This window comes from Lepus europaeus, chromosome 6 (assembly GCF_033115175.1).
Source record: "Lepus europaeus isolate LE1 chromosome 6, mLepTim1.pri, whole genome shotgun sequence".
NCBI lineage: Eukaryota > Metazoa > Chordata > Mammalia > Lagomorpha > Leporidae > Lepus > Lepus europaeus.
This window is the reverse complement of record NC_084832.1, coordinates 108,365,136-108,389,738: the sequence shown is the minus strand read 5'-3', so window position 1 is coordinate 108,389,738 and position 24,603 is coordinate 108,365,136. Positions and strand designations below refer to the sequence as shown.

The 24,603-nt window shown below is 37.4% G+C and overlaps 1 protein-coding gene across 4 annotated transcripts in view; it reads left to right on the top strand.

Moving 5' to 3' along the window:
• The window catches only part of EPS8 (EGFR pathway substrate 8, signaling adaptor), a 205,277-nt gene that overhangs the window by 126,817 nt on the left and 53,857 nt on the right, over positions 1-24,603 (top strand). For all 4 annotated transcript variants that reach the window (XM_062194883.1, XM_062194885.1, XM_062194882.1 and 1 more), the window contains 7 exons: positions 5,796-5,868; positions 7,560-7,636; positions 17,613-17,680; positions 18,731-18,892; positions 19,021-19,170; positions 22,194-22,276; positions 22,780-22,916. In XM_062194883.1, coding sequence (XP_062050867.1) covers positions 5,810-5,868; positions 7,560-7,636; positions 17,613-17,680; positions 18,731-18,892; positions 19,021-19,170; positions 22,194-22,276; positions 22,780-22,916 — 736 coding nt within the window. In that variant the 5' untranslated portion in view covers positions 5,796-5,809. The remainder of the gene's footprint in view (positions 1-5,795; positions 5,869-7,559; positions 7,637-17,612; positions 17,681-18,730; positions 18,893-19,020; positions 19,171-22,193; positions 22,277-22,779; positions 22,917-24,603) is intronic.

Below are 24,603 nucleotides of genomic sequence, written 5' to 3'. Positions count from 1 at the left end.
GAGGGCAGAGGACGATGGCCCAAGTGCTTGGTTCCCTGCACCCGCATGGGAGACTGGGAGGAAACACCCGGCTCCTGGCTTCGGATTGACGCAGCTCCAGCTGTAGCGGCCATTAGGGGAGTGAACCAATAGAAGAAAGACCTTTCTCTCTGTCTCTCACTGTCTGTAACTCTACCTGTCAAATAAAAATAATTTTAAAAATTCATTTAAAAAAAAGAAATTTTTTTTTTAAAAAAAGAAAAGAATGTCTAACAATGAAAATATGTGTGACCCTTACATTCCAGTGGATTTTTGTAGATTTCTGCTCAATGACTCTAAGTTGAATTTGGGAACCTTTCCATCACTGTGGTTCTTGGAATATCAGTGAATGCTCTCCTTTAAGAGTAATTTACAAATAAGTAGATATTTGAAAACAATTACTGGTGATGCACTAGGGTAGGTAGAATAGATTTTTCCACTTATTTTAAAATTTTGTCCCTTGAAATCTATTCATTTGTGAACTGTACTGGCAGAAAAGAATGCTCTAGTTTTACTTTCTATCCTGGGAGAAAATGCCCACAGAGAATATTTTGCCTCTTCTAAGAATCCATACCCAACAATTTTTCTCCTGGGGAGGTCCCAACTTCTTTGCTAGAGTTTACTTTTTAATATTCTGATTATCTTTTGGTGGTGGTCTCCAAGGTTCTTTGTTAAGGACTGGGTCTCTCTATGTCTCTATGCCCTCATTTCTCTTGTTTCTGCTTTTTTTTTTTTTTAAAGCAGTACTTTGTACATTTTACAGAAATGCTGCATAGCTCAATTCTTATCTGGATTGCCTGAAACAGCAGTTTTACAGAAGAGAATTCATCAAGAGTTCCTATTTGATGAATTTGAGTCCTTCTTTATTGCTTTTCATTCATTTCATTTTTTTAAAGATTTTATTTGTTTATTAGAGAGGTAAAATTACAGAAAGAGAGGAAGAGACAGGGAGAAAGGTCCTCCATATGCTGGTTCACTCTCCAAATGCTACAACGACTTGAACTGGGCCAATCTGAAGCCAGGAGTTCTTTTCCAGGTCTCCTACCTGAGTGCAGGGGCCCAAGCACTTGCACCATCTTCTGCTGCTTCCCCTGGCCATAACATAGAAATGAATTGGAAGAGGAGCAGCCAGGACATGAATTGTCACTCATATGGGATACCAGCACCACAGGTGGAGGCTCAGCCCACTACACCACAGCACCGGCCCCCATCATTTCAATTTAATAAGGAAACAAAAAGGCTGTACACAGAATAAATAAATAAGTGAAGGAGAATAGATCTCTCATATAACAGAATTCTAAATAATGTGTGCAAAGCCTCTCTATGCAGTGTAGTGGAGCCTAACTCTATCCTTTAAACCATGGCCTGTGCTTAAGTGTCTTCCTTTCAAAAAAGAGTATGGTATTATTGACAGAGGTCACTATATAGTGGGGTAACCTGACACACACTTCCTTGGTCAATGACTTAAAAATACCAGGAATAAGTCACACTAATAGCACATCCCTGGATATTGTGGAATAAGAATGACAGGTTATTTCTGTGGACTTCCTCCCCCAAACCTGAAAATCCAATTTAGTCATGAGAAAAAAATCAGAGAAACCCAGCTGAAGATCATCCTACAGAATATCCACATACAGTAGTGCACGCAAAACTGTCAGAGTCATTCCTGTGTTTGAATTGTGAACCAGTTCAGTCATGGCCATGTGTTCAATTTTCACTGTGAAAATTGGTATCAGATGCAAACAAAAGCAAAGGAAAGGCATTCCAAAATTTTAATGGTTCCTATTTTGGAATCTAAAACTTTTCTAATACAAATTTAACTTGCTGCTCTAGCCTTATTATGACCTTATTTCCTCTTTTTACAATGGTTTCTCACATTCTATGTATTTTTCTTTGAAAATTGTAGGCTTTAACATTTTTGCTGTGTTTAACTTAGATATTAAAATTTATCATCTTATGCTTGGAATTGACAAGTAATGTTATTTTGTTTGAAAATTGGCAAGAAAATTATAATAACCATGGCATAGAAGAAGTGTTTTCATAATAAGAGCCTAAGTGCTCCTATTTCAGATCAGATAGTTGGAAATATTATGATGTTAATGTACACTTTTAATTGAATTAAATAACTGATTTAGTATAATTAACTGCTTATGAGTCCTTAAACTGATAAAGAATACTTGGTCTCATTTTTAAGTTGCTTTAACAATTTGAAAATAAAGAACCTAATTTTTCGGTAAGAATTGATTGTTCTTTAGATTGTATGTGTAGTCTATATAGGTATAAATTACATGTTTTTAAAAAGCCTAAGAAGAAAAGACAAATATTGGTAATTGTTCCTTTTGCAAGGTGTTTACTGTAATTGCTCTGTTTAAATATTTGAAAGCCTCCATGTTGCCACATGAACAATTGTGACAAGTGGGGGAAGTTTCTATATTTAAAATTTAATTTAGCAAATTGACATTTTCTATTCCCTTTTCTAATATTCTCCTATTCTGACAGATCACTATTTTAAAACAAAATGCAAGCAATGCATGTGACTGTCATATAGAATTAAACATGAAAAGATGAGTGCTGTGACTATCACTTTTCATGAAAACCAGCTGCTCTGATTTTGAAACGCAAACCAGATCAAAATTGAGCCAGGGAGTTTTAATGTAGACACCGAGTGAGCCACCTTGTTTTGAAAGAACACTTTTTTTCTTGTTGCGGTTAACTTTGAAGCAGACTTCCATGTCCGTCTCATTTGATCATTACACCAGCTCTGTGAGCTTGACATACCAAGAATTACCTCTGTGTTACTGATGAGAAGATTGAGCCAGAAGCTTGACATGCCTAGGCCATTCAGTGCCAGAAATAGTGTTAGAATTCCAGTCTCTAATTGCAGTTGCCTGCGTCCTAATAAGCCCATTAGCCTTTGGTCCATAATGTTATTCCAGGCCTCTTGGCCCCAGTTCTTGAATGCAGCAATGGTGTACTCCTATAGGCTTATGAGAACTAATTGTGAAATGCTTTGGAATTTTGTAAACTGCTGTGAAACCACTGATAGCTTGAAATCAGCCGTTGTGGGAATATTTATACCGTGGAAATCAGTAAGCACTGACATATCAGCCCAAACCCACCCCATAGGTTTGTAGCACACTGTTCATTGTATCTAGTCTGGACTGATGCAGGAAAGCAAAAAAAAAAAAAAAAAAAAAGACTATGACTATTATGACTATGTACTACAAACACGTATTTGTAGGTGCAGTAGTTACTAGGGTAGAGGTCAGTATTTCTCAGTTTCTTGCTTTAGAAGTTTGCTTTTAAGTAGTGAATAATTAAGAACAGCACTATCCAAAAAGCTTTGATTTCAACTTGACTGTTGGAGGATGATTGCAAATCATTCCTTAAGAACTAGGTCAAGTCCCAGATCTTGCCAGGAGCTGTGGCAGTCTGCAGGGCTTTTCCTTGTCTTAGCCTCTGTTGGATTTAAAACAGAGCCACATGTTTTACTTATTTACTATTTGTCTCATATGAACTAATTTTGTCTCCTGAAGAATACACTCAACCTTTTGAAAATAGAGAAATAGACTTCCCTATTTTAGAAACACACCTGTTCTATTCTTGGTGCACTTCTTATTTTTTTAAAAGATTATTTATTTGCAAGAGTGATGGAGGAGAGGGAGAGGGAGGAGAGAGGAGTGAAAGGACTGGGAGGGAGAGAAGGGAACTTGCATTCACTGGATCACTCACCAGGGAACTCCCTCAGTGTCTTCCCTGTGTATGACAGGGATGGAAGCACCGAGGCCATCATCCACTGCCTTCCCAGGTGCATTAGGAGAAACTGGATTGGAAGCAGGGCAGTCAGGACTCAAATGGGCACTCTGATATATAATGGGGGCATCTCAAGTGGTGGCATAACTCCCTGCACCAAGCACCTGCCCCCCTCCTTATTTCTTGAGAAACAACAGTTGTCAATCAAAATCACCTGTTCCTTTGGCGCTACTAGTCTAGCAAAGAGTCAGAAGTTAATTTAAAGAAATGAAAATTTGTGACTGTGGCAAGTGCTTTGAAAAAATTTGTTTACAGTGTGGAGGGTTTCTGATGGTGGGGTTTTATCTGTTCAAGAAGGTCAATAAAAACACTCCTGAGAGCATTGTGATTGAACTGAGAGCTGAAGAATAGAAAAGAATCAGCTTACCAGGTCTCAAATATGATGTCTTTATGCAGCCTTTCTATCTTCTTCCAATCTGAAATAAATTACTGGCCATCTGCCCTTCTGCAGCCTGAATTTCCCTTTATAATAGTAATTGTAATTTATAACTTTATATTTATTCACTAAGTGCCTGTTTTTCTCCACCAGACAGTTGGGCCTATGGAACCACGACTGTTTTGTTCACATTAGGAGTCCTAGTGGCTGTCATAGAGCCTGACATGGCCATGCCCTGTTGGTTAGTGCTTCTACTCCTTTTGCTCTTATCTTGTAATAAAATGGGGCATATCTAGCCTACCTCTTAGTGATTGAGAGGACATAACAATGTAATGTGCTAGGAAAACACAAGATTCAGAAAAATTTAGTGATACAGAACCCAGGGAAGAGCAGATATCCTGGAGTGAATAGAAATGAATCAGGTGAGGCCGGCGCCGTGGCTCAATAGGCTAATCCTCCACCTAGCAGCGCTGGCACACCGGGTTCTAGTCCCGGTCGGGCCGCCGGATTCTGTCCCAGTTGCCCCTCTTCCAGGCCAGCTCTCTACTATGGCCTGGGAGTGCAGTGGAGGATGGCCCAAGTGCTTGGGCCCTGCACCCCATGGGAGACCAGGAGAAGCACCTGGCTCCTGCCTTTGGATCAGTGTGGTGTACTGGCCGCAGTGCGCCGGCCACGGCGGCCATTGGAGGGTGAACCAACGGCAAAGGAAGACCTTTCTCTCTGTCTGTCTCTCTCACTGTCCACTCTGCCTGTCAAAAAAAAAAAAAAAAAAAAAAAAAAAAAAAAAAACAAACAACCAGGTGTAGCTGTATTGGTCTAGAAGAAAAAAAGAAAAAGCCATTTCAGTTGGCAGAAAGAAAGTTTTACTTATTATTCATTTGTATGAAACAGCTTGTTGCACTTGTAAAATAGATTTTAAAAATGGTCTCTGAAGTTAAATATCGGGTGTTGATTTGTAAAAGTATTTTCTTGAGAAAAGAGGAATGTGTAAATCAGCACTTTGTTGAAAAAAAGATATATTCAAGCATATGTTTATAGGATGTTGGCAGATATGCTTTCAAGGCAGGGAGAACTGAAAGAAAGAAGGAAGGAGACAGGAAAGAGAACCAGGAAAGCAGTTCACAGGACGTTTAAATTTTATCTCTAAGTGATTGGACTCAGGGTGGTGTTTTTTCCCTTTGTACTCTTGTGTACTTCTCAAGTTTCCCAATGTCATGAGTCTATTTTGTAATAAAGGAATAAAATATTATCTCATAAAATTGACAACTGGTAAGAAGTTTGGACAGAATATATATGAACATGATACAATGCTTAGAGGACTGAGAACTACATTTTAGATTTTTCTTTTACTCACCTAGATTTGCTTGAAATGTTAGTGTATTAATGTTCAATACCAATTGGGTCTTTGTTTCTATGTCCACCTCCACCCCTGGAGCCTGATCTTGAGTGGGGAGATCTTTAACTCTGTATCTCTAGTGTCATTCCTGCAAGGGACCCATATTTGTTGAATGAATAACTTGAAGCTGAAGTGTATTGCTGCTTTTATTACCTTTAATCTGTGTACTTTTATTTTTTTTTTCAAACATAGGATTGAAAGATAGGATGAACGGTCATATTTCGAATCATCCCAGTGGTTTTGGAATGTACTCATCTCCAGTGAAGTAAGTTGAAATATTTATTCTATTTTGGAGGGATTTGAGTTGGTGGTTTTAATTGCTAATTGATTTTTGATTTATTTGAATGACAGAGACAGAGAGATAGTCACTCCCAAATACTGATAACAGCTGGGCTAGGTTAAGAGTCAGGAGACTGGAACTCAATCTGGGTCTCCCTCCTGGATGGCAGGGACCAAAGTATTTGGACCAGCACCTCTTCCTTCCATGGTATGCATTAGCAGAAAGCTGTAACTGGAAGTGGGGCTGAAATTTGAACCCGAGCACTTAGATATAGATAAGAACATACCAAGCAATGTTTTAACTGCTATGCCAAATGCCTGCAGCTTGTTTTACATTTTGGATGAAAATGTTTCTTTCTTAATGTACTTTTACTTCATTAATATCTACTAACATATTGTCATTAAAAGTTTACTGTTTCCGATAAAGAGTAAAATGATGAAATAAATATTAACCCCAGTGACAGAGATCTCATAATTGGGCGCTGTTTCAGTCTGATATTTTTACCATTATGGTTTTTCAGAGTCAAATATATACTCTATTTCAGAACTTTGAGCTTTTCTGAAGCATCCTATTACTGTTATTCATACAATATTGGCATTTGAGGAGGGTTAAATGTCATTTAGTCCAGAACACCAATATAGCTAACATGCTATAAAACGAAGTAAATGAAAAAAATCAGGCAAACAAATAATCCCAGTGGCCTAGGTATAACCTGAAATTACAACCTTGACTCAAGTGACCGTTGTCATATATATTGTGGTTGATCCTGGTCCTTGTTATTGGCTATTGAGGGATATATTTCACTAATCATTTTTCATGACAGGTGATACTACTAGATGGAGAGAATGAAGATCTTGTTCTTAAGCACGATGTAAAAACCTTCAGTCTGGCTGCCTTTTCTCCATGCACTCCTCAGTTCTTTAGCACATCCCATTAACTGCACTTTGCCACTTCTTGAGTCAGTTCCCTATGCTTTCTCCTCACTTGGTTCCCCACCTGTCTACGGAAGTTCTTTACATTCTTTTTAGGTTCGCTTGGTGGTCAAGACTTAGACAACTTGATGCAAAGTTACTCCTTTGATCTTAACATATTACAGCTCTTAGTTTTACCCAGATGTGGCATTCTGTGGTAACTCTTTTTATTATTAGTTCCCCTCCCATACTCCTTATTCTCCTAGGTTTGGGGGCTTAATAAATGTTTACTGAATAAATGAATAAGATTCAAATAAATCAGTATTTATTTCATGTAACATATTAGTAACAGAAAGGTAGTTATAGATAAAGTAGGTCAGATTTAATGATGAAGTGTTATTTGAATTAATGGTATTTTAAATATTTGTAAAAATGTATATTTCATGATGCTTAAATCATTAGGAACTGTAACTGTATAGCTACTTAGAACATGCTTGAATGTAGCAAACTCACTTTCTTCTAAGAGTTTCGGCCTTGATGGATGTTTATGGCCCTAGTTCTGACTTGCTACTTGAGCAGAGGCTGTGATTTGCACAACTTTGGACCTCATTGGGTTTGAGTGGTTTGTATTCTGTTTCTTCACTGCTTACCAGGGCAAAGTGTGTTTGAAATATGGTTATTATGTATTGTTTTTATTTTCTAGTCCTGAGTGTTTATTCCTTACTTTGGACTATAACCCAATGCAATGACCATTTTTTATTGCAGTGGCTACGGATCGTCACCCACCTATTCTCAGATGGACAGAGAGCACACTTCGAAAACAAGTGCAAAGGCCCTTTATGGTAGGTTGGTTTGTTTTGATGGACTGTATCTCTGTTTCTAAGAACGTTTTACAGATTACATCATTGGGATCGTAATTTGAACCCACAGTTTTTATTCTGTGGGAGGAAAGTGGCAAAGCTGGATAAGGATGATTTTAAAGAGTTTTTGCAAATACTACCAAAGCTACAAACCTGGCTTGCTGCCATACAATTTCTAACTACAGGTGAAGTGTATTTCAGCGTTTTTGAATGTCTTTTGTGCGATCCCAGTGGTTTAGGTGTGGTTTTCCAGTTACAATTTGTGTTTGTTGATCTTCATGACTCTTGTTGATCATGGGCTGACAGTGATAGAGCTTTTTCCATGTAGCTCTTCAGCGTTTCAGATAGTTTTACAATATGACTAGCAGCCCTTACATAGCTTCTACACTTCTGAATAATCTAGCTTTATCCCAACCTTCTCTTATTTCCAGTACCCTTTCTAGATTATCTCACCTATATGTAAGATTTTTCAAACTTTAAATATAAATAGAAAGTCATTATGGAGAAGAAATTGAGGAGTCTTGAATACATCATATATATTTAAGAAGGCATTTGTATAGGGTTAGCATGTCCTTTTTATTATTGTATAATATTAACAAAATCAGAATACTAGTAGGCTTGTTTACAAAAATTCTGGTACCAGACTGTCTAGTTTGAAATCCAGTTCTACATTTATTAGCTAAGTTATATTAGGCAAATTCACCAGTATCTACCTCATTTTAGTTCTCTAGGTACCAGGGTATCTCAGAGGGTTGATAATGAGTATTAAATGAATTAATACATGTAAGCTGCTTATAATAGTTTCTTTGCAAGCAGAAAACAATGGATATATGTGTCAGTTATTGTCATTGATATTTTGTGCTGTAGGAACCAACAACATTTTCTCAAGTATAGAATTTTTTCTTTTTGTATTATCTAGATCTTATCTACAACTTGTTGGCATGATAGAATAAATAATTGTGGGGTTTTTTGATTCCTTTTCTGCCAGTGTTCTTAGTGAATTGGCTTTAAACTCCCAAGTAATGAATTTATAAAAATACATACATTCATAAAATGGATTTAATACCATACATGTATATATGGCTCTGTCAATCTGATTAGTGTTGGTTTCAAGTTTTTTCCTGTGTATTGTATTGAGACATTCTTACCTTGGCCTCATAGTTGTAAATGGTAATATATTCAGCAAGTACTTATTTTGTAGTTGTACTCAGAAACGGACCCATCATAGGACAACACTTCATGAAGTTCATGGAAAACAGAATTATAGTTTGATGGAAAAATTTTTTAAATCCATGGATACAAGAGGGGCATCTTCAGATATTTCATAGAAAATCCATATAATGAAAAACTACATGGATTGCTTTTCCTAAATGTGGGTTTTGGAGGCCAGGGGATTGGTGATGAATTCAGGGCACCTCTATCAAATTCTGCTGTTTCAAGCAAATGATTTAGCCTCATGGTCTCAGTCTCATGATCTGTACAATAGGCATGGTAATAATATTGTCTGGGGTCTGCGCCGTGGCTCACTTGGTTAATCCTCCGCCTATGGTGCTGGCATCCCATATGGGTGCTGGGTTCAAGTCCCAGTTGCTCCTCTTCCATTCCACCTCTCTGCTGTGGCCCGGGAAGGCAGTGGAGAATGGCCCAAGTGCTTGGGCACCTGCACCCATGTGGGAGACCAGGAAGAAGCACCTTGCTCCTGGCTTCAGCTCAGCATAGCTCCGGCCATAGCAGCCATTTTGGTGATGAACCAATGGAAGGAAGACCTTTCTCTTTCTCTCACTGTCTAACTCATCTGTCAAATAAATAAAAAAAAAATTTTTAAAAAAAGAACATCAGTTCTGCAATCTTAAAAAAAATAATATTGTCCATTTATATGAGAAAATGTAAGTAATGGCCTTGTTGTGGAAATAGGGAATGGAATTGAAGAGTCACCTTTTGTCCTTGGGCCTCAGATTCATCATGCCCCTTAAATTTAATATTTTTGGTGTCACCTCCAAATTGGGTTATACACATTGTCATGGTGAGACCTTGACAGAATCAAGAGGTAGCCTTTGTTGTATAAGCCTTTGTTGTATGTTTGTAAGCTGTGTTCACTCTCTACATTGCTTTAGAAGTATTTTTATATAAATCCCATAAAATATATTGTGAACTATACTTCTATATGACCATAAATCTGACTTTTTGGAGATATATATTGATTTATTATTTAAGGAAATCGGTCAAATATGCTGCAATTTTCATGACTCTGGTTTTTTTTTTTTTTTTCGTTTCTTCATTGTTACGTGAGGAATTTCCAAGCCAGCATGGAAAGGCTTTGCATCACTAATGTCCATGACATTGTAGTGTTCCTAAAAACTCTTGCTTGGGAAAATAAAAATTCCTCCTCATCTATGTGTTTCAAGACAGTAGCATTTCATTTAAATACTGTTAATAGGGACTGGAAATTTTATATTTTTTCCAGCCATCCTGGTTGTCAAATTCTTTCTATAAATTTTTATTTATTTTCGTTTTATTCAAAAATGACAGAGGTAGACATAGAGACAAATAGAGATCTTCCACCCACTGGTTCACTTCCCAGATGGCTGCATTTGTTGAGCTGGGCTGGGCCAGGCTGAAGCCAGGAGCCTGGAACTCAATCCAGGTCTTCCATCTGGGTGGCAGGGACCCTATTACTTGAGTAATCATTGCTGCCTCTCAGGGTGTGTCTTAGCAGGAAGCTGGAATTTGGAGTGGAGCTGGGATGTGAATGTAGGCACTCTGATACTGGACATGGGCATCCCAAGTGGTTACGTTTTAACTGCTATACCAAGTGCCATCCCTGTTAAAGTCTTTAAGCACTAAAATTTAAAAAAATTTTAAGAGAAATATGAGGATACTTAAAAATATTCACAGAAAATGGAATTAAACGATAAGTTTATTTTGATGAGAAAAAACTGTGAAAACCATATACAGTTTTTTTTTTCTTAATACTCATTTTTGATGTGCTTTTTGCCAGACTCCTTGTTTGTTTTCAACTTTTTTTTTTTTTTTTTGCGTTGGTTTAACTTCTTTCGATTTCATTTCCTGTGACCTTTTTGAAGTTCTCTTGTAGCTGTGAAGTGTATTAAACCTTCCCTTCCCTCGAGGTGTGGCACTTGCAACCTCTGGGTGACTCAGAGGGCTAGGGTGTGCCCACTGTTGTATATGGTGACCATCTCCAAGGCTGCATTCCTCACCCTTGTACCAAGTCATTCAGTGTCACTCTCCTTCTGAGTATTTGGGGCTGCTTTCTCACTCAGTGGGTTCCTAAGCCTGTCAGGTTCCCTTGTTGTGAACATGGAGCTTCTAGCATTGCCTCTGGTAGCTGTAGACTGGGAAAGAGAGTGCAGAATGGAACTTTAATGTGAAGATGTTGTGAAATCTCTAAGACCAGTCAGCCAACCTTCCTAGAAAAGTAACTCCCCTTGGGGCCGGCACCATGGCGCAGTAGGTTAATCCTCTGCCTGTGGTGCTGGCAATCCATATGGGCACTGGTTCTAGTCCTGGCTGCTCCTCTTCCAATCCAGATCTCTGCTGTGGCCTGGGAAAGCAGTGGAAGATGGCCCAAGTCCTTGGACCCCTGCACCCATATGGGAGGCCAGGAGGAAGCTCCTGGCTTCTGGCTTCAGATTGGCGCAGCTCCGACCGTTTGGGGAGTGAACCAACGGAAGGAAGGCCTTTCTCTCTCTTTCTCCCCCTCACTGTCTGTAACTCTACCTTTCAAATAAATAAATAAAATCTTTAAAAAAATAAAAAGTTACTCCCCTCTAAAGTAGATACTGCTGAATGTAGTTTGACTACTTGCCATAAATAATCAGATGCTTTCTTAAAATTTGTCTTTTAAAAAAATTTTAACAGGCATATAAAATTGTGCATATATATGGGATACTATATATATTTTTTTAACAGGCAGAGTTAGACAGTGAGAGAGAGAGAGACAGAGAGAAAGGTCTTCCTTTACCATTGGTTTACCCCCCCCAAATGACCGCTACAGCCAGCGCACGCTGCACTGATCGGAAGCCAGGAGCCAGGAGCTTCCTCCTGGTCTCCCATGCAGGTACAGGGCCCAAGCACTTGGGCTATCCTCCACCGCCTTCCTGGGCCACAGAAGAGAGGTGGAGTGGAAGAGCAGCAACCCGGACAGAATCCGGCGCCCCGACTAGGACTAGAACCCAGGGTGCCGGCACCACAGGCGGAGGATTAGCCTAGTGAGCCACGGCGTCGGCCACTATATGATGCTTCATTATATGTATTCATTGTATAATATCTGATGATGGTTAACATTTATCCTTTTAATCATTTAACATTTCTCTATAGTTGAAAACATTCAAAATCCAATCTTACAGGTTTTTTTTTTTTAAATAAAGATATATACAGTATAATGTTATGTCCAGAAAACTCAAAGTGTCACAGAATTACCAATTTGTAATACCTCACGGTCATTAGCAACACTTACAGTTAACTTTGAGATTTATATTATTGGATAAATATGATAGGTACTCTTCTTAGCCAGTAACCACACCACACATTTTTCTTTTTGTACCTCCATTTTTCTGGTCTCCCTCTCCCTCCTGATCTTGTTTTGGAGCTAATCTATTTGATTGCCATAATTGAATCCCAAGTCTCTTTCATGTTTCAAGTGCCACTGGGGAGTTAATGCTTGGTGCTGTGGGAGCAGACCTTTAGCCCAGCATTAGGACACCTGCACATCATAGCAGAATATCTGGGTTCAGTTCCCGACTGCGACTCCAGCTTTCTCCCAGTGTGGACTCTGGGAGGCAGCAGAGATGACTGCGGTGACTGGATTCCTGTTACCCATGTAGGAGTACTGAGTTGCATTCCAGGCTCCCATTTCATTGGCTCTGACCCAGCCCTGGCTGTTGTAGGTATTTGAGGAGTGAACGGGCAGATGGAGCTCTATTTGTTCCCCTCCCCCTGCTTCTCAAAAATAATTTTTTAAACAATCTCATTTTTTTGTATCCTCATTATGCAGTTTGTGTTTTACATAGAGAAAATGTTTAATTTTTTTTAAAGTACAAATGCCTTTTTGTAATTCTTAAGAAGTAAATGACTCATGATTTTAAAAATATCAGGAAATTAGGAAATGTTAGAGTGAAAATTCAGCCTAATAGACTGCTAAAACAAGTGACTCAGAGGCAGGCTGGTCATTTTCCGAACCTGACTGTAAATTTTGAAGTTCCCCCTCTCCTCATGATATGAGCCATTTTAATGCATTGTTGAACAGGCTACTAAAATTAATTTTTAAAGAATGTGGTTTGTAAAAATGACTTTTTTGTGTTCTAAATGAAGTCTTAGATAGTGTTTTGTCAGTCAGTGGTTGTAGTTACCTGCTTGTCTCAGACACTACGCTGTCAGGCTGTGGTAGTGTTATATGCCTGTCTCAGATACTGCTCTGACAATCTGTGGTGGTTGTTTCTGCCTGAGACACTGCTCGGTCAGTGGCTGGTTGTTGTACCTGCCTGTCTCACACACGGCTGTGTCAGTGAGTGGTTATTGTACCTGCATGTCTCACACACTGCTCTGTCAGCCTGTGGTTGTTGTACCTGCTTGTCTCACACACTGTTGTGTCAGTGAGTAGTTGTTTTACCTGTCTGTCTCACACACGGCTGTGTCAGTGAGTGGTTGTTGTACCTGCCTGTCTCACACACTGCTCTGTCAGTGAGTGGTTGTTGTACCTGCCTGTCTCACACACTGCTGTGTCAGTGACTGGTTGTTGTACCTGCCTGTCTCACACACTGCTCTGTCAGCCTGTGGTTGTTGTACCTGCTTGTCTCACACACTGTTGTGTCAGTGAGTAGTTGTTTTACCTGTCTGTCTCACACACTGTTGTGTCAGTGAGTGGTTGTTGTACCTGTCTGTCTCACACACGGCTGTGTCAGTGAGTGGTTGTTGTACCTGCTTGTCTCACACACTGTTGTGTCAGTGAGTAGTTGTTGTACCTGCTTGTCTCACACACTGTTGTGTCAGTGAGTAGTTGTTTTACCTGTCTGTCTCACACACGGCTGTGTCAGTGAGTGGTTGTTGTACCTGCATGTCTCACACACTGCTCTGTCAGTGAGTGGTTGTTGTACCTGCCTGTCTCACACACTGCTGTGTCAGTGACTGGTTGTTGTACCTGCCTGTCTCACACACTGCTCTGTCAGCCTGTGGTTGTTGTACCTGCTTGTCTCACACACTGTTGTGTCAGTGAGTAGTTGTTTTACCTGTCTGTCTCACACACTGTTGTGTCAGTGAGTGGTTGTTGTACCTGCCTGTCTCGCACACTGCTCTGTCAGTGAGTGGTTGTTGTACCTGCCTGTCTCACACACTGTTGTGTCAGTGAGTGGTTGTTATAACTGCCTGTCTCACACATTGCTCTATCAGTAAGTGGTTGTTGTACCTGTCTCACACACTGTTGTGTCAGTGAGTAGTTGTTGTACCTGCCTGTCTCACACACTGATCTGTCGATCTGTGGCTGTGTAAGCTGCCTGTCCCAAGCACTGTGCTGTCAGTCTGTGGTTGCATTGCTTGTGCTAATTCTTACATGGTCATGAGGGCTGCTAATCATCACTCCCTTCCTCTTACTGATTCCCTTTAGCACCTCTCCTTTCTGGAAATGATGCACTAAACTAGTGGGAAAGGAATTCTCTTCTGTGGTTGACAGTTTTTGCAAGAATAAAGTAATGTGAGCTGTAGCCCACTGTTTTAGTTATTTGGAGAGAAATACTCACCAGCTGCTTTTATGTTACTTTTTTCTTTTTAATGGCCAAGTCCTTATTTTCCAAGCAACTCTGTTTCTGGAGAAAGAGAAAATTAAAATTTTACATATATTAGCTAAAACTCTAAATATTACCTGTTTCATGTTGCAATATTATGCTTATGCCTTTTATTCAGGTAAAAGGGAGTCAAATATAATTGACCTGTGTGCTTGTTACAGTTTTAGTTATGCTAATTATTAAAATAAAAGCTAAATTTGCTATTTCTGACCTAGAAGTTGAATATCTGTTTTTGAAAGAACATGCATAAAGCAGCTCAATCATACTAAAATAATTTGTAAAGCATTTTCACCATTGGTTACTCAGCTCTCCTAAATCTGTCTGTCTGGGTTTGTGTATTCTGGTCCATGAGATAAAAATTAATAAGAAAATTAATGAAATACAAGCACTGATACCATACGTAAGTGAAGTTTGTTCCTGGTCCTAATTGATTCTGAGAGAGAGAGGGAGGCAGGGAGAGAGGGAGAGAAGGAGAGATAGAGGGAAAGGAGAGTTCCAGGAGAAGTGGGAGCCACCCTCCTACTCGAAACCCAAAGCTTGCCAGTATTATTCATTTATTTATTATTTAATATGACATTTGTCCATGATTTACCCTCATAATTTGGAAGCAAAGCTGTGTTTGAAGAGAGAACATAGAGTAAGTCAGTTGGCATTTATGCAGATTTTGGCATGGAGATTTTCACCTTATCTGCACTCTAGATGGATTACATGAGAATCTTGAGAGTGACCCACACAGTGTTTCAGGTGTTTTTTTTTTTTTTTTAAGCTTAGTTTAATATGTGTTAAAGACAGTGATCAACATCATTATAGTAGTATTGAGAGACTTGGCTTAGGCTTTTTACATTGTGTGAGGGTGGGGAGATTTTTAGTTTAGGAGAATAATTGTTACTTACAACTGTACCAGTAAGTACATATGGTTCTCATAAAATGTACCACGACAGTTGCCTTTTAGGAACCTCCTCTCAAAATTGCCTAATAAAAAATGTTAATATTAACTTTTGTCCACTTACTTAACATCACTGGAACTACTAGTTTATTTGCTAACCTGTTTTCTGGTATTTGTACATTTTTAGGGTCTTTAAGAGGTAATTTCATGTAATATACATCTTGTCTGTTGTGTAATATGGGCAAGAAAGAAGCTTAGGAATTCTGAAAATGAATTCCTAATCTGGATAATCAGAAATGACAGTCGGAGTGACCAGCTTAAACCCATACTTTCATAAGTGCTATTGAATATTTCCTTTGCATTTTTGTACATTGTGATTCTGTGGGCATAAGAAACTGTGTGTTAGAAAATCTGGGGGAATAAATTCTTACTATCTCATATAAGAATGTCTAGGCACAAACACTATTTTGGAGCCTTCCCGTTGTTTGCCATTCATTTCTCTGAAAGAATCTGTCGAACACTGGACATCCTGGAGCTACTTTATCATCGCTGGATTCCGTGATGCCCTCATGTCCCCTCAAAAGAAACAGAACCTCCCCCCTGTGACGGGTCTGCCATGGAGCATTGTGTTAGAATGTGATGAGCTAGTGATTATTATACAGAGATGATTTCTAAGTGCTTTGTCAAACGCATCCCTGAATTATATATTGTATTTCAAGAGTAATATAATTTTTCCCCAAGAACAAATTTAGACAATGAAGGGTTTTTTTTTTAATATTGTCATAAAAATGTTCATGGTGAAACCAGATCTTTCTTTATGATCACATTATCTTGGTAGGACCAGATGGATCATACTTCTTCAGGTCATCATCCAAACAAAAAAAGAAAGGTAGCAGAATGGGCTTTGTAGTGTGTCTTGTTTTTGAGTAATTTTAATGCTGCAAAATCAAAAATAGAATATATTAGTATCAGAGTAATAAAAGGAGTGATAATAGGGAATATGGAGATTTTTCATCTAAACTTTTAAATAAATATAAATGAAAGGTTAATTACTTAAATATATATTTTGAAACAAAAAGTTATTGAAGTTTCTAAAGAATTCAGTTAACATTCTAAGTCTTCCTGTGTAGTTTGTATTTTTGTACATACATTGCATTTATGCTCAGAATTTTTTGATTTATGTTGTAGGATTATCTAAGGTTTCCATAGTAACTGTGAAAAAGCATTTATTTTTAGAAGCCAAGTTTTATACATACACACACACACACACCTAATATATTTATGTATGTATGCCAGAACTTTAATTCTTTAAGGGTCTTTGGTATTATCTTATGTAACTGTTTTATTTTTCAATAATGATGCTAAGGCCCTGAACAATAAGTGTCTTGCTTGAATTTAATTTCTGTTGAAAGTAGTGGTAGCAAAGCTAAATTAGAACAAAAAAACTTTGGGTTCCCCTTAGAGTTCTTTTTCATTTTTCACGATAGCACTTGCTTTAAAAGAAATAGGGAAACTATAAATTTACAATTAAGCAAGCTGTTTGGTTAAAAAGTAACAAATACTAAATATTGCCAACACATAGTTTAATATTATTTTTGGGTTTGCAGCATTTATATCAGAAAAGAAACTTAAAGATTTCTTTTAGCTCTTTAAGTAAGTTTGATGCAGTAACTTTCTACCTAACTTTCTCATTTTTCTTAACAGCTTATTTCTGTAACTCTGTGTGTTCTATAAATATGTGAAAATCGCAACTATTGAATGGCACTCAGCATGATTGAATCATGTTTTGAATCTCCTCTACCACTGTCCATAGTTTGGATGTTATAAAAGGAGATACTTGTTATATTGTCTATTATTTTAATAATGTAGTCTAACTCATATAATACAGTATCTACGACAATATTTGCAGTTTTACTTTGATCTCAGTGAATGAACAAATGAAATTTTAAGCTGATTTTTGTCTTTTTTGTCAGACAAAAGATTCCTAATTAAAATCTTTAGATGAAATAATTTTTTTTATTTACAATCTTGATAAACTTTGGAGTTCTGAAAAATTTTATTGAGTCAAACTATTCCTGCATATCATGTAGGTTTTCTTGTGGCTTTTAGATTGACTATGAATAATGGGTGTTTTCAGATACACCACACAATGGTGACTTATCAAGTACTGTATTTATATGTGAGATAGACCAGCTTTAAAAATGACCACATGACACCATGAACTTCAGCCTATTTATTAGTGAGTAAATAATGGTTTTTTAAATTTCTCTTTTAGAACAGAGGAAGAATTATGCACGGGACAGTGTCAGCAGTGTGTCAGATGTATCCCAGTATCGTGTTGAAGTAAGATGCTTCAAATATTTGCCAATATTTAAAACTAACTCTTCAGGAACATAAAAAATGAAAGTAAAATCCAAAATTATGTTTTATTTTATTCTTGTGTTGTATTTTAGGTTGTGTTGACCTGTCCTCCAGCTTTTGTAAAACTGAGATATTATATATAAAGTATTTTATATAAATAACCTGGGGTTTATGTTCATAGAGAATAAATTAAAATCACAGCTATACTCACTGATCACTGTCAGCCTTGTTTCAGTCAAAGGAAAGGCAGAGTCTTCTATTTTGTGCTGTAAGAACCTTCTTGAAGTTAAACTTCTTACAGATTTAGCAAGTAGTTTAGGTTCATTACTACTGTAATTCAGTTTAAACAACAGTTTTGTTATTAGATTTTTTTTCTCTTGTTATCCTCTATGATGTTGGCTCATAGGTGAAATCTTCTTGCTCATAATTTGCTCATAATTTTAAGATATTTGCTCATAAATGAAGCCTTTCCACATGACCTCTACTGTCATAGAAAATAAGCATGGAGGTAATTTTAGAATTGCTCCTATTTGTTTTCTAATTATCTGAAGTATGCATAACTAAAATTAAACAGTTTTGTTTTAGTAAATGGTTTTAGGAGACTGCACACTAGAAGCTGTTATAGAATGGATTGCTGTGGCTAGTCTGTAGTGTCAGCTTTCTCAGTGTTGGAACTGATGTATAAGTTGTTCAGCATGTAAATCACCATAAAAGAGTAAGGTGGGGTTAGGAGGTTATTTTTAGAGAATGCTATTGAAGCTGTAAAGACTTTGTTTTTATCTCATGTTTAATTCAGCATGGCTCAGTACGAAATAGACATGGATATCTTAGGAGTTAAGACATCGTTTTCTGTATTCAACCTTTTTGACCTCATTCTCTTGATAAGATAATCATAAAGTTCTAGAGAACACTGTGTTTGTCCTTCAGCTCTCTGACCCCAATTAGGTTAATTCTACTTTTGTTTGGAAAACGTGTACTAAGACATTGTATGTGTACATTATAAATATTTTTTTTCTTTTTGCCAATTGTAAGCACTTGACTACCTTTGTTCTGGATCGGAAAGATGCTATGATAACTGTTGATGATGGAATAAGGAAGCTGAAATTGCTTGATGCCAAGGGCAAAGTGTGGACTCAAGATATGATTCTTCAAGTGGATGACAGAGCTGTGAGCCTCATTGATTTAGAGTCAAAGGCAAGTTTGTAAAATCTGTACTGTTTGATTTGTTAAAAATCTCCCTACGTTCTCATATTTACAGAAAGGTCAGATTGTTTGACAATAGGCAAAAGTCTTACAAAATAAAATATTTACTTTCCTTGTAGAATGAACTGGAGAATTTTCCTTTAAACACTATCCAGCACTGCCAAGCGGTAATGCACTCATGCAGCTATGATTCAATTCTTGCCCTGGTGTGCAAAGAGCCAACCCAGAACAAGCCAGATCTTCATCTTTTCCAATGTGATGAGATTAAGGTAAAAGACAGTGAATTTGTTTTTTTGACCTTTTAGGCAGATGTTCTGGTAGCTTCTGAGATTCCTATGATGGAGTATTCAAAAAATTCAGAATGGGTTTCATGAAAATGTTGCATAGATCTTATATTCTTTGTACCGAAATAAACATCTTTTCATCCCATTTTCTATGAATTTTGTAAAGTGCCCTCATATTTTAATCATATGTTCATTGGAATACCAGCTTTACTTTTTGAAGATTTTGTTAAAAAAACAAATATCATGGTATTTTCCCTTGGATTTCCAAGCCAAGAAAATAAAGAGGAAATTTGAGTGATACTAAAAAAATCAGATGCATCGTTTATTTCTTAAACATGTAGATAATATTATAAATTCTTACCAAATGTCTGGACTTAAAATTGAAAATCAAATGTTAAAAAGTGACACGTGGACAATAAATAATCATACTACTGTCCGATTTTGTTCTGCACTAATCACCTAGTGTGGATTATTGCAATGAAGCACTAAGATAGTTCCCTTGATATTGGTATAAGGTTCATCATTTAATTATGTTACTTGAGTAATTGCTAAGAATTTGTAATCCTCAAATGATATGTGAAAATAATTGAGCACAGTTACCAGTAATAACAGGCTATGCCCTTAAAATTTTTGTTGCAAAGTACACTGTAATTTTTGAATAATTATAATTTGTGATGCTTTATTGGACCTTAGAAGTTATGTTCACCCTTGAATGTCTTTATTTCCTGAGTTGATTTCTTTAAAAGGGAAATCATTTTCTGTTGATTGATACTTTGCCAAAGCAGTGATTTATTGTTTTGATTGTATACTATAAATATTCAGGCAACATTTACCTTACAAAAAATTTTGGGAGATTATCATAAAGAGACACTTGATCTTTTCTGTATTTATTTGACATTAAACTATGATAGGTAAATTGGGGCTGACTGTAAACAGTATATTTTATAATTTTTTTCTAATTTAAATTTATTCCATAGATGACTTCTAATGATCTTATTTGCAAAGAATGTGACATTTAGATAATTTGTATATGTGTTATTAATCAGATTTTTGTATAGTGTAGTGACTTTTAAAAGTCATAAAGTAGGCCGGTGCCGCGGCTCACTAGCCTAATCCTCCGCCTGCGGCGCTGGCACCCCAGGTTCTAGTCCCAGTCGGGGCGCCGGATTCTGTCCGGGTTGCTCTTCTTCCAGTCCAGCTCTCTGCTGTGGCCCAGGAGTGCAGTGGAGGATGGCCCAAGTGCTTGGGCCCTGCACCCACATGGGAGACCAGGAGGAAGCACCTGGCTCCTGGCTTCTGATCAGCGCGGTGGGCCGGCCACAGCAGCCATTGGGGAGTGAACCAACGGAAGGAAGACCTTTCTCTCTGTCTCTCTCTCTCACTGTCCACAAAAAAAAAAAGTCATAAAGTATATTAAGAATTTTGTAAGGTTAGATGTGTTGAATCACTGACTATTAAAGTGAATATTTTGCTCAGAGAATATAGTCAAATTTAATTCAAACATTTTAAAAACAAAGGGCTAAGTTAAAAGACATTTCAAATCTGGTGTTTGGATCCATGATATAAGAGTCCTCCTGGGAGCTAATAGTTACTATGCTGAGTAAAGTTTCCGGATTTCAGTTTTGAGAACAAGGTGTTTGCCATATTTGATGTGGAGTGATGATAGTGACACATTCAGATATATTTACTGAATACTGTTTTTGCTCTAACTAAAATCTCACATGCCACTAAGAACTATATTTACTCATTTGTGCCATAGGCCACATGAGACCTTTTTTCCCTTGGCTGCTTGATTAAAAATTAAGTGCAGCGAATATGATACAATCTCCTTTATGTGATCATCTTGCTATTTTGCTTTAGAGTGTTAATATTCATGGTACTTCACACACTGCCACAATGCTGTTGCTTACTTTTGTAGTCCTTTTTTTTTTTTTTTTTCCTGAGAAATAAAATAGCCTCCCGTATCCCCATGAGAAGTTCAAGGTCACTAGGCATCTTTAGTTTTGATATCTCAGGTAACAGAATGCCTTTGGTGATGTGGGCAATGTCACTGAAAATAGGATGTTCCTGTGGAAGCAACACTGAACTGGGGCACCTTGACACTGCCAGTTAGCTGCTAGACCTTGGCCACGTCTACTTGTATGCATATTCCTCAGTTTCGTAAATTAGAAGAGGAGAATGGATTAGATCATTGTTAAGTGTCCATTCAGTTCTCAAATTTTACGATTATCAGTGCTCACTGTAAGTGAATATGTAGGATGCATGGTTGAGGAAAACATACATAATTCCAGAGAGCATTCAGACGTAGGGGATGACTGCATCTCAGCAATGATCTAATATCCAGTTTTAAATGCTGGCTATAAATAAAGTTGAAAATCAAACAGAATAAACTCTGTAGCTGTTAATCCCACATTGGTTCCAAAGTTTTGCAAGAGTTGTTTGCAGAAAGTAAATTTTTACCTGAAATGACAAAATAAGGAGATTAGCCCCAAGGGAACAACCTACTGTTGCGATCCTTCCCACGGGTACAGTAAAATTTGCCATTAAAATAAGAGGGTCTCTATTGGGACCCAGCGGTTTATTTTCAGTAGATTGATGGGTATCCAGTGGGCCCTGAGGAGGAGAAAGGAAAGGAAATTTACTCTACATGAACGTGTTTCTTCTCAGGTGGAGAGAATTAGCCAGCTTCATTTATAGCGCCTGCTTATACTTTCAGCCTATGCTAAGTGCTTGTATGTTTGCCTTGTGGAAGGACATCTGGTTTAGAACCTAGGGGCTCTGGATCTTTAAAAATTCTTTCAGCTTCTAAATTCTGTCCTTATAAACATCACCATTAAAAAATCTGCAAGTCACATTTTGAAAGCAATTTTGATTTTCAAAGAAGGCTTTCTTTTTTCATGAAGACACTGATTCAGACAATAAACCTTAATCCCTTTCCCTGTTTTAATGGACATATTGAAGCTTGGGAAAAATCTATAGTCCTCCAGGTAACTTGTCTCTCATTGCAGGCCAACCTGATTAGTGAAGATATTGAAAGTGCAATCAGTGACAGTAAGGGAGGGAAACAGAAGAGGCGGCCCGATGCCCTGAGGTAAGCACATTAAAAAAATTAAAGGATAGAATTCATTTTCTTGTCTTTTTTTTTTGCCACCTAAAGGTTTGGAATATTGTTGATGGAGGTATATTGTTGTATTTCACAGGTTACCACCTGTAATCTCACCTCGTGTGCTCTCCCAGGTGTATCACTATGTGACTGCTTCTTTTTTTCTCTCCATGTGTAGGATCTTTTCCTTATATAACTTCTCCTGCTTCTTTGTGAATCACAGAGAGTCTTGAGCAATGAGCAATAGGTTAAATGGGTAAAAACTAGGCTTCAGCACGATAGTTGGTCTACAGCCTTGAGAGATCCAGAAAGAAATCTGCATTTTTAAAATCTCATATGCATTTATAAATCTACATATATGGAATGGCTAGAAATCTTTTTTGCCCTTGATATAGTTTTTTCTGAAGTTGAAGAACTAATAACATAAATTGAGAAAACTGATGTGTTGCAGAAACAGAGTAAACATTTATCTCATGTTCCCCTTTTTAAAGGATGATTTCCAAAGCAGACCCTGGCATTCCACCTCCACCCAGAGCTCCTGCCCCCGTTCCCCCTGGGACTGTGACACAGGTGGACGTTAGAAGTCGGGTGGCAGCCTGGTCTGCATGGGCAGCTGACCAAGGGGATTGTGAGTATTTCCAGTTTTATTACTTTTCTTGGATTAATATTTATTGGAAACTTCTTTGAGTTGTGACAGTTCTTTCTTTCAAATTCTGTTGCTGGTTTCTCTAAATCTTAGATAATGTAAAGCTAAGACTTGACTACTGTTAAGATTGTTTTTACATGCCAGCCATTTTAATAAATATGCTATTAAAATTGGAATCATCTTTTTTTAATACCAAGAGAGGAAGGGTCATGTGACCAATAATTTTAAAATTGGTGATAGAATATATAACAATCAATCTATTTTTTTAAACTTGGACTTCAAATTCTGTCCATGTATTTATTTACATAAGGGGAACAGCTTTCCTGTATCATATATACAATTTTAAGACCCTAATGATACTTTCCTCTCCATCCTCCCCCTCTCCCTCACTCCTACCTTGCCTCTTCCTTCCTTTTATATTTTTCTTTTAATTCTTGCAATGACATACTTTGTATTTGCTTTATAATTACTTTAAAACCACTAAATAAAGAATCTAACAAGTAGCAAGCAGAAAAACCACTGCTCCTCAGGAGTATAGACAAGAGCTATAAATAATAAATTTCTCAGTGTCAATTTTACTCATATATATTATTTTTAATGTATATATAGTTATCACAAATCAGAGAAAATGTGATATTTGCCTTTTGGGACTGGCTCATTTAACAAAGCCAGAATAATACCCAATTGCATCCATTTTTGGCAAAATACAGGATTTCATTTTTTATGGCTGAATAGTATTCCATTTTGTGTACATACCACATTCTCTTTAGCCAGTCATCAGTTGGTGGACATCTGGGTTGATTCCATATCCTAGCTATTGTGAATTGAGCTGCTATAAACACAGGAGTACAAATAATTCTTTCATATGCTTATTTCATTTCCTTTGGGTAAATTCCCAGAAGTAGAATGGCTGGATCAAATAGTACATCTACTTTCAGATTTCTGAGGACTCTGTTTCTTCCATAAATGTTGTACAAGTTTACATTCTGACCAGTAGCGCATTAAAGTGCTATTTTCTCCACATCCTCATTAGCACTTGTTTGTTTTTGATTTTTGGATGAAAGCCATTTTAACTGGGGTGAAGTGAAACTTCATTATGGTTTTGATTTGTATTTCCCTGATGGCTAGTGATCCTGAGGATCTTTTCATGTGTCTGTTGGCCATTGTATTTCATCCTTTGAAAACTGCCTGTTCATGTCCTTTGCCATTTTTAACTGGATTATTTTGTTGCTATTGAGTTCCTGTGCTCTTTATATATTCTGGATATGAATCCTTTATCAGAGGTATAGTTTGCAAATATTTTTCCCATTCCATTGATACTTTGTTGAGTGTTTCCTTTGAGGTGCAGAAGCTGCTTAGCTAGATGTAATCTCATTTGTCTATTCTTGCCTTTGTTTCCTGTGTTTTCAATGGTTTATTAGAATCTCAGAATATTTCTTAAATATATTTGGTCCGGTTTTTTCAATTTTAAGGAGGGATGTTATGATTGAGCAGGTTCAAATTTGGTGTATTCTAGAGCTTCAACTCTTGCCTCCAGCTCCAGTGGGACGTCTTAAATCACTTGCCCTTTATCCAGTAAAGTATTATTCATGTGTGATATCAAAAGGAGTCACATTAGACTCAACATCGAATCTGGCGGGTTAAAAGTTGGTCTCTGAAGCACTGGCAC